The sequence below is a fragment of the Bos indicus genome, chromosome 22 (assembly GCF_029378745.1).
Source record: "Bos indicus isolate NIAB-ARS_2022 breed Sahiwal x Tharparkar chromosome 22, NIAB-ARS_B.indTharparkar_mat_pri_1.0, whole genome shotgun sequence".
Taxonomy (NCBI): domain Eukaryota; kingdom Metazoa; phylum Chordata; class Mammalia; order Artiodactyla; family Bovidae; genus Bos; species Bos indicus.
Window position 1 is genome coordinate 53,813,412 of NC_091781.1, and position 15,913 is coordinate 53,829,324.

Consider the following 15,913-nt stretch of genomic DNA (forward strand, 5'->3'; position numbering starts at 1 on the left):
CAGATTATTTTCCATAATACGTTATTACAAGACATTGAGTATAGTTCCCTGGGCTATACAATAGGTCCCTGATGCTTATCTATTTTATATACAGTAATAAATATGTTAATCCTAAAGCCCTAATTTATTCCCCCTTGCCCTCCACCATAAAGGTATTCCCTGTAGCTCAAACGGTAAAGAATCTGCCTACAATGCAGGAGACCTAGGTTCTATCTCTGGGTTGGGAAGATCCTCTGGAGAAGGGAATGGCAATCCACTCCAGTATTCTTGCCTGGAGAATCCCATAGACAGAGGAGCCTGGAGGGCTACAGTCCATGGGGTCCCAGAGAAGGTCGCAGAGAAGAGAAGGACACAACTGAATGACTAACACTACCACTACTAAGCCACAAATGTGTTTTCTAGGTCTGTTTTTTAAACAAGTTCATTTGTATCATTTTTTAAGATTCCACACATAAGTGATCTCTTGATATTTGTCTTTCTTTGTCTAACTTCTATAAATACGATATTCCTCAAGTCCTCTTTTTTTTTGTAGGACTGATTCATTTCTACTATGTACCCTTTGAGTTCAAGCAGACTGAAAATATGAAAATATGAAGAACCATGAAGAAGTTCCCTAGGTGATCCTGATAAGCTAACAATCAATTCAGTTCAGTAGCTCAGTTGTGACCGACTCTTTGCGACCCCATGGACTACTACAGCACGCCAGGCCTCCCTGTCCATCACCAACTCCTAGAGCTTACTCAAACTCATGTTCATTGAGTCAGTGATGCCATTCAACGATCTCATCCTCTGTCGTCCCCTTCTCCTCCCGCCTTCAATCTTCCCCAGCATCAGGGTCTTTTCTAATGAGTCAGTTCTATGCATCAGGTGGCCAAAGTATTGGAGTTTCAGCTTCAACATCAGTCTTTCCGATGGATATTCAGGACTGATTTTCTTTAGGATGGACTGGTTGGATTTCCTTGCAGTCCAAGGGACTCTCAAGAGTCTTCTCCAACATCACAGTTCAAAAGCATCAATTCTTCAGTGCTCAGCTTTCTTTATAGTCCAACTCTCATATCCTTAAATGACTACTGGAAAAACCATAGCCTTGACTAGATGGACCTTTGATGGCAAAGTAATGTCTCTGCTTTTGAATATGCTGTCTAGGTTGGTCATAACTTTGCTCCCAAGGAGCAACCATCTTTTAATTTTATGGCTGCAATCACCATCTGCAGTGATTTTGGAGCCCCCCAAAATAAAAGTCTATCACTGTTTCCACTGTTTCCCCGTCTATTTGCCATGAAGTGATGGGACTGGATGCCATGATCTTAGTTTTCTGAATGTTGAGTTTTAAGCCATTTTTTTTCACTCTCCTCTTTCACTTTCATCAAGAGCTTCCTTAATTCTTCACTTTCTGCCATAAGGGTGGTGTCATCTGCATATCTGAGATTATTGATATTTCTCCCAGCAATCTTGATTCCAGCTTGTGCTTCCTCCAGCCCAGCATTTCTCAGGATATACTCTGCATATAGTTAAATAAGCAGGGTGACAATATACAGCCTTGACATACTCCTTTTCCTATTTGGAACCAGTCTGTTGTTCCATGTCCAGTTCTAACTGTTGCTTCCTGACCTGCATACAGATTTCTCAAGAGGCAGGTCAGGTGGTCTGGTACTCCCGTCTCTTTCAGAATTTTCCACAGTTTATTGTGATCCACACAGTCAAAGGCTTTGGCAGAGTCAATAAAGCAGAATAGATGTTTTTCTGGAACTCTCTTGCTTTTTCCATGATCCAGCAGATGTTGGCAATTTGATCTCTGGCTCCTCTGCCTTTTCTAAAACCAGCTTGAACATCTGGAAGGTCACGGTTCACATGTTGCTGAAGCCTGGCTTGGAGAATTTTGAGCATTACTTTACTAGCGTGTGAGATGAGTGCAATTGTGTGGTAGTTTGAGCATTCTTTAGCACTGCCTTTCTTTGGGATTGGAATGAAGACTGACCTTTTCCAGTCCTGTGGCCACTGCTGAGTTTTCCAAATTTGCTGGCATATTGAGTGCAGCACTTTCACAGCATCATCTTTCAGGATTTGAAATAGCTCAACTGGAATTCCATCATCTCCACTAGCTTTGTTCATAGTGATGTTTCCTAAGGCCCACTTGACTTCACATTCCAGGATTTCTGACTATAGGTGAGTGATCACACCATCATGATTATCTGGGTCATGAAGATCTTTTTTGTACAGTTCTGTGTATTCTTGCCACCTCTTCTTAATATCTTCTGCTTCTGTTAGGTCCATACCATTTCTGTCCTTTACTGAACCCATCTTTGCATGAAATGTTCACTTGATATCTCTAATTTTCTTGAAGAGACCTCTAGTCTTTCCCATTCTATTATTTTCCTCTATTTCTTTGCACTGATCACTGAGGAAGGCTTTCTTATCTCTCCTTGCTATTCTTTGGAACTCTGCATTCAGATGCTTATATCTTTCCTTTTCTCTTTTGCTTTTCATGTCTCTCCTTTTCACAGCTCAGACAGCCATTTTGCTTTTTTGCATTTCTTTTTCTTGGGGATGGTCTTGATTTCTGTCTCCTGTACAATGTCACGAACCTCAGTCCATAGTTCATCAGGCACTCTATCAGATCTAGTCCCTTAAATCTATTTCTCATTTCCACTGTATAATCATAAGGGATTTGATTTAGGTCATACTTGAATGGTCTAGTGGTTTTCCCTACTTTCTTCAATTTAAGTCTGAATTTGGCAATAAGGAGTTCATGATCTGAGCCACAGTCAGCTCCTGGTCTTGTTTTTGTTGACTGTATAGAGCTTCTCCATCTTTGGCTGCAAAGAATATAATCAATCTGATTTCGGTGTTGGCCATCTGGTGATGTCAATGTGTAGAGTCTTCTCTTGTGTTGTTGGAAGAGGGTGTCTGCTATGACCAGTGCGTTCTCTTGGCAAAACTCTATTAGCCTTTGCCCTGCTTCATTCTGTACTCCAAGGCCAAATTTGCCTGTTAATCCAGGTGTTTCTTGACTTCCTACTTTTGCATTCCAGTTCCCTATAATGAAAAGGACATCTTTTTTGGGTGTTAGTTCTAAAAGGTCTTGTAGGTCTTCATAGAACCGTTCAACTTCAGCTTCTTCAACATTACTGGTTGGGGCGTAGACTTGGATTACTGTGATATTGAATGGTTTTCCTTGGAAACGAACAGAGATCATTCTGCCATTTTTGAGATTGCATCCAAGTACTGCATTTTGGACTCTTTTGTTGACTATGATGGCTACTCCATTTCTTCAAAGGGATTCTTGCCCACAGTAGTAGATATAATGGCCATCTGAGTTAAATTCACCTATGCCAGTCCATTTTAGTTCGCTGATTCCTAAAATGTAGACGTTTACTCTTGCCATCTCCTGTTTGAGCACTTCCAATTTGCCTTGATTCAAGGACCTAACATTCCAGGTTCCTATGCAATATTGCTCTTTACAGCATCGGACCTTGCTTCTATCACCAGTCACATCCCCAACTGGGTGTTGTTTTGCTTTGTTATAGCAGTTGACTAAGACAGTGCTTAATCATTATCCTCCTTTACAGATAAATAAGCTGAGGGGAAGGAAATGGCAACCCACTCCAGTGTTCTTGCCTGGAGAATCCCAGGGATGGGGGAGCCTGGTGGGCTGCCGTCTATGGGGTCGCACAGAGTCGGACACGACTGAAGTGACTTAGCAGCAGCAGCAGCAGCAGCAAGCTGAGGGGCAGAGAGATTAAGTAATCTGCTCAAGGTGAATGGCTAGGAAAAAAGAAAGGCAGGATTTGTATCTATGTGGCCTGATTCAGGGGCCATCTTCTTTACTGCTATACTCTTATGGAGAAGCTGGCAAACTTTTTCTGTAAAGGGCCAGATGGTAAATGTTTCCAGCTCCATATCAGCCATACGGTATCTGTCACAACTACTCAATTCTGCCACTGTATCATGAAAACAGACATGAACAATATATAAACAAATAGGTGTGGCTTGAGTTCTAACAAAACTTTATTTATAAAATCTTTTGTACAAGTCACTCAGTCATGTCCAACTCTGCGACCCCATGGACTATACAACCCATGCAGTTCTCCAGGCCAGAATACTGGACTGTGTAGCCTTTCCCTTCCCAGGGGATCTTCCCAAACCAGGAATTGAACCGGGGTCACCTGCACTACAGGCGGATTCTTCACCCACTGAGCCACCAGGGAAGCCCCATTAGGCAGGGCCAAATTTGGCCCATAGAATTTGGCAATTACTGTCCTGGGTGATATCAAATTTATACCATATTTGACCCTTTTTATTTGAATCATCATTTCCTCCTGTTTTCATCACTCCTATTACTCCATAATTAGCCATATTGGAAAAGTGGAAACCAGGAATGAGGAAGAAAAAAGAGAAGTGGATGGTGCAGAAGATGCTTCTTTTGGGCAAGATAAAGCAAAGGAAGGTGAAAGACAATGGGGATAGGCCTTGAACTGCCCTCCACACCTCTGAGGGGTAGGGTGAGGAACGACTTTATCAAAGGAGCCCAGAACACTGTGCTGGGTTCTAGTACAAGTTCCTCAAGGCTTTATCAGGAGGAAGAGGGATGAGCATTGCCTGAGCACATGGCAGCCTGAGGCCACAGCGGGGACTCAGACTATGTCCTCCTTGGAGAAAGCCATGCCTAGAATAAAGTGGCCATATATTTCCTTGTTCCTCTTGCTTCAGAATGATGAAGCCAAAAAAATTAAAAGAATTTGCAGAGAAAATTATAATGTGGCATTTGGCTATGGCTCAAACTATGGTCAAGAAGATGAAGAACACTGTAGAAGTTTAACAAATGTCATCCTTTCTTCCTCCTTTTTCCTTCCAAATGCAAATATTCAAAGGAAGAATAACTGTAAATAACAAAGCATCAAAATGAACACATGAATGAATAGCCAAACACTTTGTGTTGTGTCTTAGATAAGAATACAGTGTGAGAAAAAGCAAATACCAACATAGACAATCCTTTTTTATTGCTTGGCAGACTGCAGTGTTTTGTTTCCTTTGCTTTCTATTTCTCAGGCACAGGTTTAAAAAAAAAAAGTTGTTTAAGGGTAATGTATACAAGTGCTTGAATATGCCTGTAAACACATACCTTTGCGTCCAGCTTTCTGGATGTAGATTCCTCTCAATCGCGGCATTTTCGGCAGGCAATCCAAATGCATCCCAGCCCATAGGGTTGATAACCTAGCACCCAGAAAAGAAACATCAGTCAGGGCAGATTGCTAAAGTCTTTCTCAGTATTTTCTGCTGGGCAGTGAGCAGGCATTCTCTCCTAACATGTCTCATCCATTCCTGGATGATTTCAAGCTATGCTGTTGAAAGCCAGCTGACTACCTAAGACATGAGCACAGAAGGGAATTTACAAAGTTATACACCAAGGTGCCAGTAGCAGTTATCTCTGAGTAGGTGTTTTCGTGACTATTTTTTACTTTCTTTTTCTTCTTCTTGTCTGTATTGTCTGTAAAGAACCCAAACGGTTTTTCTGAAATTAGAAAGTTTCTTTCAATTTCAAAGTAGATATATATAAAAATGTATACAGGCATTCCAAATGCTCACCTTATGTTAGATTTTCCAGTTAAGGAGCTCTGCTGTCCCATAAGGTAGCCACATACAGTTATATAAACTTAAATTAAAATGTAGTAAAATTTAAAATTCAGTCCCTCCATCACACTAGCCACCTTTGAAGTGTACAATAAGCCACTCTGAATCACTACCTGTAAGATATATCCATTTTCCAAAGAACCTCAGATCTTTGGAAAGGTCTGGGGATCCTCGGACCTTAGAGCCTGAAGAAGCTCTTGAGATGCACCCTCCATCTCCGTTTCCTCATTTGACAGCCTGGGCCACTGGGGCCCAGAAAGAGGAAGCAGCCTCGCCAGGTGACACTAGGAGCAGGCGCTTCAAGCCAGGACAGACGTTCATTTCTGCAAATGGATGACCGGTCGCAGCCCAGCTGGTAGCCTCAATAGCAAGTTCTCTCAAGCTACCTTCCGTGCTGTGAACGGGAACAATGGCTTGAGACACAAGCTGTGGCATCAAGGGGCAGCCTCAGAAGACCTGCTTTGAACGCTCAGTCCCCTACCCTTCTCTGATGCCAATTTCAGCCACACCACCACACACACAACTTGTCCCAAAGCCAGATTTCCAAACTTGCCTATAGGGGAGGATGGGCTGAGGAGGCTCTGGTATTTCTAGAAACAGCCCTTAATGGATGGCCTTCTTACTTCCTCTCAAGCTCATGGTCTGTCCCCTGCCACAAGCTGGGTTTATGTGTTTGCAATCCTGCAGGAACCCGAGCTTCTGTTCACACACATCTCCCAGAAGAGTGATGGACACTCTGTTCATATCCTGTTCATATCCTGATGGGACATTTTCCACTAAAGAAACAGCCCTCATTTTCTTTAGTTGTATTTATTTATGTATGGCTGTGCTGGGTCTCCGGTGCTGCGCAGGCTTTCCTCTAGTTGCGCGAGTGGCAGGGGAGGAGCTGTTCCTTGTTGCAGCGCTTGGGCTTCTTGTTGCATGGCCTCTCCTATTGTGCAGCACAGGTTCTAGGGTGCGGGCTTCAGTAGGCGCAGCTCCCCGGCTCCAGAGCACAGACTCAGTAGTTGTGCTGCGTGGGCTTAGTTCTCCTCGGCACGTGGGACCTTCCCAACCCAGGGACTGAACCATGTCTTCGGCATCGGCCTTTACCACTGAGTTACCAGTGAAGCCCTCATTTTCTAAGTAACAATTTCCCCTGATTATAGAAATAATGTGTATTCACTGTGAAAAACCTTAATACATAGAGAAAAATATTCAGAAGAAAATAAACACCCTTAATTCTACCATATAACCATACATAACTGTTATTTGGTAAATTTATATCTAATTTTTAAAAATTGAGATCATATTATTTCCATGTGTGTTTTTTATCTCCTTTAAAAAAAAATCAGTGCTGCGATGAACATTGGGGTACACGTGTCTCTTTCAATTCTAGTTTCCTTGGTGTGTATGCCCAGCAGTGGGATTGCTGGGTCATAAGGCAGTTCTATTTCCAGTTTTTTAAGGAATCTCCACACTGTTCTCCATAGTGGCTGTACTAGTTTGCATTCCCAGTAGCAGTGTAAGAGGGTTCCCTTTTCTCCACACCCTCTCCAGCATTTATTGCTTGTAGACTTTTGGATAGCAGCTGATCTGACTGGTATGAAATGGTACCTTATTGTGGTTTTGATTTGCATTTCTCTGATAATGAGTGATGTTGAGCATCTTTTCATGTGTTTGTTAGCCATCTGTATGTCTTCTTTGGAGAAATGTCTGTTTAGTTGCAGCACTATTTATAATAGCCAGGACATGGAAGCAACCTAGATGTCCATCAGCAGATGAATGGATAAGAAAGCTGTGGTACATATACACAATGGAGTATTACTCAGCCATTAACAAGAATACGTTTGAATCAGTTCTAATGAGGTGGATGAAACTGGAGCCTATATACAGAGTGAAGTAAGCCAGAAAGAAAAACACCAATACAGTATACAACACATATATATGGAATTTAGAAAGATGGTAACGATAACTCTGTATGTGAGATAGCAAAAGAGACACAGATGTATAGAACAGTCTTTTGGACTCTGTGGGAGAGGGAGAGGGTGGGATGATTTGGGAGAATGGCATTGAAATATGTATAATATCATAAATGAAACGAATCGCCAGTGCAGGTTTGATGCAGGATACAGGATGCTTGGGGCCGGTGCACTGGGATGACCCAGAGGGATGGTATGGGGAGGGAGGTGGGGGGGGGCGTTCAGGATGGGGAACATGTATACACCCGTGGCAGATTCATGATGATGTATGGCAAAACCAATACAATACTGTAAAGTAATTAGCCTCCAATTAAAATAAATAAATTTATATTAAAAAAAAATTTTTAAATTCACTGTGTACCTAGGGTTTTCTTCCATTTTTCTGTCTTATTCAAGAACTTTCTGAGATGCAAATGAGTATCACCCATGGCCATCTCTGCTCCAGGTCCATAAGCACCTACAATTCAAAGTGTCCCAAACTGGATTCATACTCAAATCCCAATCACCAGATCCATCCTCTCCTTGTCCCTCTTAGCAGGTGGCAGTAAGACAACAGGCATGGCTCTCCCAGTAGCAGATAGATGCCACTTGCCTTAAAGTCATTCTTCCATTCTGTGATTATTAAATATTTTAAAACTAGGTTTTTGTTCTGATGGAACAATTCCATCTCAAGAACAAAGACCATGCATCTAAATTCAGAGCCGCTCTAACCCCTTTGGCTGATGGTGGTGGTTTACTTGCTAAGTTGTGTTCAACTCTGCAACCCTCTGTAGCCCTCCTGGCTCCTCTGTCCACAGCATTTCCCAGGCAAGAATACTGGAGTGGGTTGTCATTCCCTTCTCCACCCACGGATCGAATCAGAGTTCCCTGCATTAGTAGGCAGATTCCTTATCACTGAGCCACCAGGGAAGCCCCACACCTTTGGTTAGTGAGTGGGAAATGTCAACAAAGGCTTGCTGCTCAGGAGGCTGTGGTTTTGGGGGAAGGATCCTAAACCCAAACCTGCCATTTCCTGGCAGTGGGCCCTGAGGCATACCACTTCTGCTGAGTCTCAACTATCAGCTGTGACTGAAAGCAGCCCCCTGAACTGTTGAGAATCACATGCTAAGGTGTATGTGGCACACCCGGCACAGTGCAGGCACCCAGGAAATGGCAGGGCTGGCTGCAAGTGGCGGCTGCTATCATCGGCTACAAGGTCGCATCACCGGTTCCCTTGTCAGGACCTCAGCTCTGCAGTCTGCTGCCGCTCCCGGAGGGGCTGGTCCACCACATACTCTGCTGCGCTTCCCAGCCTGGGAGTCTGGGAAGAGTGGATGCCCTGGACTTTCATCCTCAGATGACATGATTCCCAGGGACTTCACAGTGGTTAGGACTCTGCAATCTCACTGCCAAGGGTCTTGACCCTATCTGAACCCTGCCAAGGGGTCAATCCCTGGTCAGGGAACTAAGATCCCACAAGTGTGTGGCATGGTAAAAGAAAAACTCAAGAGATGACATGACTACCTCAGTCCTTGCATCCACTCTCCTGAGGTCAGTCGGAAGAGGCTCCTCTTCTTTTCCTTAATTGATGCTTCTCAAGTTACGAGCACTGCTGCTGCTAAGTCGCTTCAGTCTTGTCCAACTCTGGGCGACCCCATAGATGGCAGCCCACCAGGCTCCCCCATCCCTGGGATTTTCCAGGCAAGAACACTGGAGTGGGTTGCCATTTCCTTCTCCAATGCATGAAAGTGAAAAGTGAAAGTGAAGTCGCTCAGTCGTGTTTGACTCTTAGCGACCCCATGGACTGCAGCCTACCAGGCTCCTCCCTCCATGGGATTTTCCAGGCAAGAGTACTGGAGTGGGGTGCCATCGCCTTCTCCGAGTTACGAGCACAATACAGGCTTATTTTGACAAGGGAAAGGACACAGCACATGATACATACAGGCAAAGCTGACCATCTCCCCGCTCCACCCTACCCTACTCTCAACCGGCCTTTGTATCCTTCCCCACCTTTCTCCTCACTAAACGCAGACACACAAGCATATGCACACATATAGGAGCTGGCTGGTTTGTTTTCATGGAAATAGAACCTACTATATACCATTTTATAACCTGTTTTTTTTTTTTTAATTTAACGTGCCATGGACATCTGCAAAAAATATGTAAGTATATACATGTGTGTGTATACATGTCTTTTTTAAAAAAATTTTAACATTCCCTAGGAATATCTAATTCTATGTAGTTTTAGGATGTTATCAAAATATAACCCAATCCAGTGGATCTTTCAGACCTGAGGTCTCCTTTCCTCTTGCTAAACGTGGCCAACCCAGAGTGTTTCATCTTTACAAAGAGCCCCCCAACCCCCATCCCGTCTTCTAAGAATATGCTCCTCCTCCAACTTCATATCATCCTGCTGTGGACAGTCACAAAACCCACCCCTCTGGCCATGGAGGAAGCAGCTGGTGGAGCTGTCTGAGAAATACAGCTGGGTGTGTGGACACACACAGAAACAGGAGCTGGACAGAGACGAGGGGTGCTGATCTGCTCAAGGACCTGGGCCCAATTTCCAGTGGGCCCCGTTCCTACTACATCTCCTTTGGTTCCGTGAGTTACACCAGGATCTGTCAAAACACACAAAACCTCCTTGTTTGGTTAAACTGGTCTCAGCTGGGTTACAGTCCCTGGGAGCCAAGAATTCTGACTAACACACACACCTTGTAGCATACAGCCTTCTCTGGAGTATTGCTTAACCCACAGATGGAAAACATCTCCTGCACAGATTTTTCTCTCTTTTTAATTTCCAAGAGTTAAATAATAATAATAATGGAAACCCCACTTTGGGGATTTGTGTTTGATTAACTAGAAAGTTCTGCAATGCTTCCATGGACAATGCCAGAATGCAGCTTCCAGAAGTGCTTTAATTCTCCTGGGGCTGGAGGCACTGCTACCTCGCTGGCAGAATAATGTAACTGTTGTGTAACCATGCTCCACAAGAAAGGGGAAGACTTAGTTATCACTTGGTTTCTTCGCAGGGACTGCCAAAGTGGCAGCAGTTCAATGTTTCTGCCCATTAACATGCTGCCAGGTTACCATCCGTATTTTTAAACAAAGTCAATACAGAGACGGTCAAAAAACCAGTCTGGATTTACATAATACACTTACTCATTTCTATTTTTGTTTTCAGATGAAATGAACATGAAAAGATATATTCTTAGCTCACATGTTACCCCAGCTGTCTATGAAGATAAAAATTTGAAAAATCTTAAAGCTTCTTAATTATTTCATAGTCTTACCAAAAAGTAACAATAAACAAATGTCTGCCCTGGAATATAGACTGTGGGGAGTCAGGATAGTCCTTTCCACCATGGCTGGACACCAGAAGCAGTGTCGCCGTGAGCCAAGCCTGCAGGAGACAGGCAAGGGTCCCGCCCATTCTACACCATGGATTCCCCAGACACCCAGTGACAAAGGGCAGAACTCACTCTTGTGCCGTAAGATGATTCTCTGTTGTCCAGAGGGAACAGAGTAAAGGCCTGCAACAAGATTCTGAAATGCCAAAGACTGTCCCACTTCCCCAGGCAGCAGATTCTATTTGCTGGTCAAATTGTTGTTGTTCGGTCGCTAAGTCATGTCTGGACTCTCTGCGACCCCATGAACTGCAGCACGCCAGGCTTCCCTGTTCTTCACTATCTCCCAGAGTTTGCTCAAATTCATGTCCATTGAGTGGATGATGCCATCCAACCATTGCATCCTCTGTCGCTCCCTTCTCCTCCTGCCCTCAATCTTTCCCAGCATCAGGGTCAAATTGTTACAGTTCATTTATTGAAAAGACACCATGTCAGTGCTGCCTGTGCCCACCTTGTTCACCTCTTGGTCTCTTCTATATAGTCCAGATGAAATACCCCCATTCTGGATATATAATGCCCACTTTCTTGTCTGTGGTTTCTCTATGGGCAAAACCATCCAAAACATTCACTGGAGGAATTCTAAACTTTCCTTTGGGGTTGTAAAATCCCTATTGTTTTCTATCACCATAACCTGGTTTAATCCTTGGTTTAGTTCCACAAGTAACTAAATCTATAGCTCACATATGCCAACTAGACAATTTAACCTAAAAAACAAACAACAACCACCACCCCCCTAACATCTGGATTTCTATTTTAGCGCCACCTGAGTCCTCTCAATCCCCCAGGTGTTAACCTCTTCTTGGATGAGTGCTTTCAGCAGAAAGGGGATCAAGAAGTCCCGGCAGCTATAACTTGAAAATGCATAAAATAAAAGCCATCACTTCCAGCTGTTCTTCTAACAAATGCTCTAACTATTTCAAATTGAGTGAGAAGCCAAGGGGGACAGGGGAAACAACACAGAAATTCGATGAGTGGTACACTGACCCCACTTCTAGACTGAAGGAACAAAGGGAAGAAGCAGAGATAACTGAACCCGAAGGCTGAGATCAGCTGCAGAAGCTTTTGAAATAGACAGGTCTGGCCAAACAGAGCTGGATTAATGGAGATGCTAAAGAGGGCAGAGAGAAAGAAATTCCCTGGCTGCTTCTTTCCTCTTACCCTACAATCTTGCCAAATTCTTCTTGTCCAAAACTATTCAGAGGTCAGCTGACATCAGAGCTTGGGAAACATGGCCTGCAGAGTTCTGGTTCTGCCCTTCTACCATACAAAGCAAATCAGGAGACGGATTTGATGGCAAACTGGTCAGAGACCAGCACAGGTGCACTAGCAGGACTGCAAAATTCACAGAGACTCGAGATATAAAAGGGGAGTTGGGGCCAGCTACTGATGAGGGGCAAACACAGGGATAAAGTCCTGGCAAGTTAGACCAGTGCTGGCTGGGAAGCGAGACCTGGAAGCTGGGGTGAGGCCAGCCTCTGGTGAGGACCCAGTCACGTGACAATGGCTCACCCGACAGGAACCTCCTGCCTCCAGTTGGGCAGAGCCGTGGGCAACTCAGGGTGGCAGCTACAGGTGACAATGTACAGACGAGGCTCTGGAGGGATGTACCCTAGAAAATGACAGGGCCCAGTGTCCAGAAGGGCCTGGGAGGGACTGAGTAATCAAGGGGGACTGCAGCCTTACCTACGCTACATTTCTCCTTTTTAAAGGGGAGAATATGAGTTGACTCATTGGAAAAGACCCTGATGCTGGAAAAGATTGAGGGCAGGAGGAAAAGGGGACGACAGAGGATGAGATGGTTGGATGGCATCGCCAATTCAGTGGACATGAATCTGAGCAAACTCCGGGAGATAGTGGAGGACACAGGAACCTGGTGTGCTACAGTCCATGGGGTCGCAAAGAGTTGGATATGACTTAGTGACTGAACAACAACAACAACATATAGAATTTTATGTATAATTTTAAAATACTTTTCTTAAGTAGGAACAAACGAACAGGCAAAAGTACAGCTCTTCCTCCAACACAGGAGGGAAGATCAAGCAGAGTTAAGACGACTTTGGAAGTAGAAGGGAAGGAAGTGGGGCAGCCCGTTGCCCTCCCAAAGACAGAAAAGTACCAATTCCCCAGGAATGACCAGCTTTCTCTCCCTTTCATCACAAAACAAAACTTTAAATTTGAAACCAATTCAGCTTCTAATTGAAAGCAACCATGGTTACTGCTTCTCACAAAAATTGCTATTTTCAGAGTGCTGTGGTTTTTCTGGAGGAGACGCAATGCTTCATTTCCAAGAAATGAGAAATGCAATATTTAATTTTGTTTAGCAAGTTTAATAACCCACCATTATTACAGGCTGGGCATCAAAAATCAAGCAAATGCTTCAGAGTAACAGAATTCAGATGACAGTGCTGAGGCCCCAGACAGAAGACCTCCTCTGGGAACGCGGAGGCAGATAAATCAGTCAGTTTTCCAATCAAGACACTAGACCTGCAATTCATTTGCCCTTTCAAATTACATCTGAGAGGATAAGCTCTGGAAATCCACTCTCTACTTTCAGATGCGACAGAGATTAGAAAATTTGAAAACAGAATGCCATGCGATGCACTCCCTGGGCTCTTCATAAACACTTACTGACTGACTGGCCAACTGAGAACCGATGAACTGTATGTCAAGGTTCACTTGCCAAGAAGCTCCTCTCCTTTCCTGATATCTGTGGGTCATTGCATTACGATCACGTGGCTGCCAGGCACACAGCCTCCTCCTCCACAGTGAACAGCAGAAAGGCCCAAGCAGAAAACGACTTGTGCAGTACCCTGTGATGTTTTGCCGGAGACAAATTAGTCCAAGTTCTGCTTTGTGAGAGGGACTTGGCAGCTTGATGTTTTAATTGCCCTGCTTCTGGCCCAAAAGGTGCTGAGGAGACCAGCTGAGGTGGAAGGTGGGTAATTTTATTTTCTAACCATCTGTGCATACAACATATGAAAACACAACAAATCACCATATGGTGCTAAGCTTCAATATGTCATCAGACATTGTATGAGTTTAAGAAGAAACGGACTGGGGCTTCCCTGGAGGCTCAGTGGTAAAGAACCTGCCTGCCACTGCAGGAGACACGGGTTAGATCCCCGAATTAGGAAGATCCCACATGCAACTAAGCCCATGTGCCACAACTTTCTGAGCCCGAGCTCTACAGTCTGCAAACCGCACCTACTGAGCCCATGTGCTGCAACGACTGAAGCCCGTGTGCCTAGTCTGTGTTTTGTAACAAGAGAAGTCATTGCAATAAGAAGCCCACACACCGCAACCAGAGAGCAGCCTGCATAGCAACAAAGACCCAGCACAGCCAAAAATTAAAAAATAAACTTAAAAAAAGATTTTTAAAAAAGAAGAAAATGACTGGAAGTGTGGTCTTTTCTAATTCCTGAAAGAGAATAATTTATCTCTGGCTTCAAGTGGCCCCTGCTTAAACATCCAAATCTCAGAACTACCTTATTACTGCTATTATTAATTAGGTTACACTGGAAAATTGCATCGTGGTTTTTAAAGAGTTTTCTCACTGATCATTTCACATGAACCTTGCAACATATCTGAGGTGGAGGGTAGGCAGGTCATTGCCACTGACTAAAGCCACAGATTCCTGACCCACTCGCCACCCCCCAAAACCACCGCTCACCACTCCCTTCTACTTGTCAAGTCCACATGTAGTCTACTTGTGCGTCCAAGGTCTGGCCAGCTATGTTGACTGTAGCTTTCTCCCAAGAAGGCTGTGTGATCGTGGCCTCAGGTACATTTCAATGGACTACAATGAGAAGGGGGCCCCCAATCATCTGCTGACACTCTTGTCTCATTCTCTCCTCTACACAACTTATTTGCTGCTATAGGAGGGAACCAATGTAGTTGGCCCAAGCAACCTTGGACTTCCCAAATCATCATTCTCGTCCATTCTCAAACTCAAACTACAACCTGTGGTCTGGCTAGGGTCACAAAACGCAAGGACAGACCACAGACTGGGGGAAGATATTTGCACTGGATTCAACTAACAAAAAACATAATAATCCAGACTGTATACAGAACTCCCACAATGTGGCAGCCTGGATGGGGGGGTGTTTGGGGCAGAACAGGTACGTGTATATGTATGGCTGAATCCCTTTGCTGTTCACCTGATACTATTACAACATTGTTTGTTAATCGGCCATACTCCAATATAAAATAAAAAGTGAAAAAAAAAAAAGAACTCCCACAGTATGAACAATAAGAACAACATGAAAAAGACAAACAACCCCGGTGAAACTTGGCAAAAAATGTGAGCAAGCCAATCACAGAAGGGACTTAAATAGATACTAAACACAAGAAAATATCTCAGCTTCACTGGGGGACAGTACTCAGGAAGATGTAAATTAAAAACACAATTAGAAGTCATTTCCTATGTATCAAATTAGCAAGGATTAGTCTAACATTAATAAGTGTTATCAAGGAGGTAGGGCAGGAAGAAATGCCATTCACTGCTGGCAGAAGTATAAACTGGCACCAAAATTTTGGAAAGCAATTTGGCAAGATGCATTTATGCTGAGGTTATACACACTCTGTGACCCAGTGATGCCACCTCTCCCACAAGCCAACAGTGAGGTGCAAGGATGGTCACTGGAACAGAAGTCTGTAACAACCTAAAAGTCTACTAATGTGAAAATGGGTAATTAAATGTGTCATAATTACACAGTACTTATAATAGATGGGCTGCCCTGGTGGCTCAGAGGTTAAAGCATCTGCCTCCAATGCAGGAGACCCAGGTTCGATCCCTGGGTCAGGAAGATCCCCTGGAGAAGGAAATGGTAACCCACTCCAGTATTCTTGCCTGGAGAATCCCATGGACAGAGAAGCCTGGTAGGCTACAGTCCATGGGATAGCAAAGAGTCAGACACGACTTCACTTTCACTTTCA

The 15,913-nt window shown here is 44.0% G+C and overlaps 1 protein-coding gene across 5 annotated transcripts in view; it reads right to left on the minus strand.

The window, feature by feature from the left end:
- Positions 1 to 15,913, minus strand: part of LARS2 (leucyl-tRNA synthetase 2, mitochondrial) — a 187,145-nt gene that overhangs the window by 113,209 nt on the left and 58,023 nt on the right. For all 5 annotated transcript variants that reach the window (XM_070776820.1, XM_070776821.1, XM_019984796.2 and 2 more), the window contains exon 4: positions 5,123 to 5,214. In XM_070776820.1, coding sequence (XP_070632921.1) covers positions 5,123 to 5,214 — 92 coding nt within the window. The remainder of the gene's footprint in view (positions 1 to 5,122; positions 5,215 to 15,913) is intronic.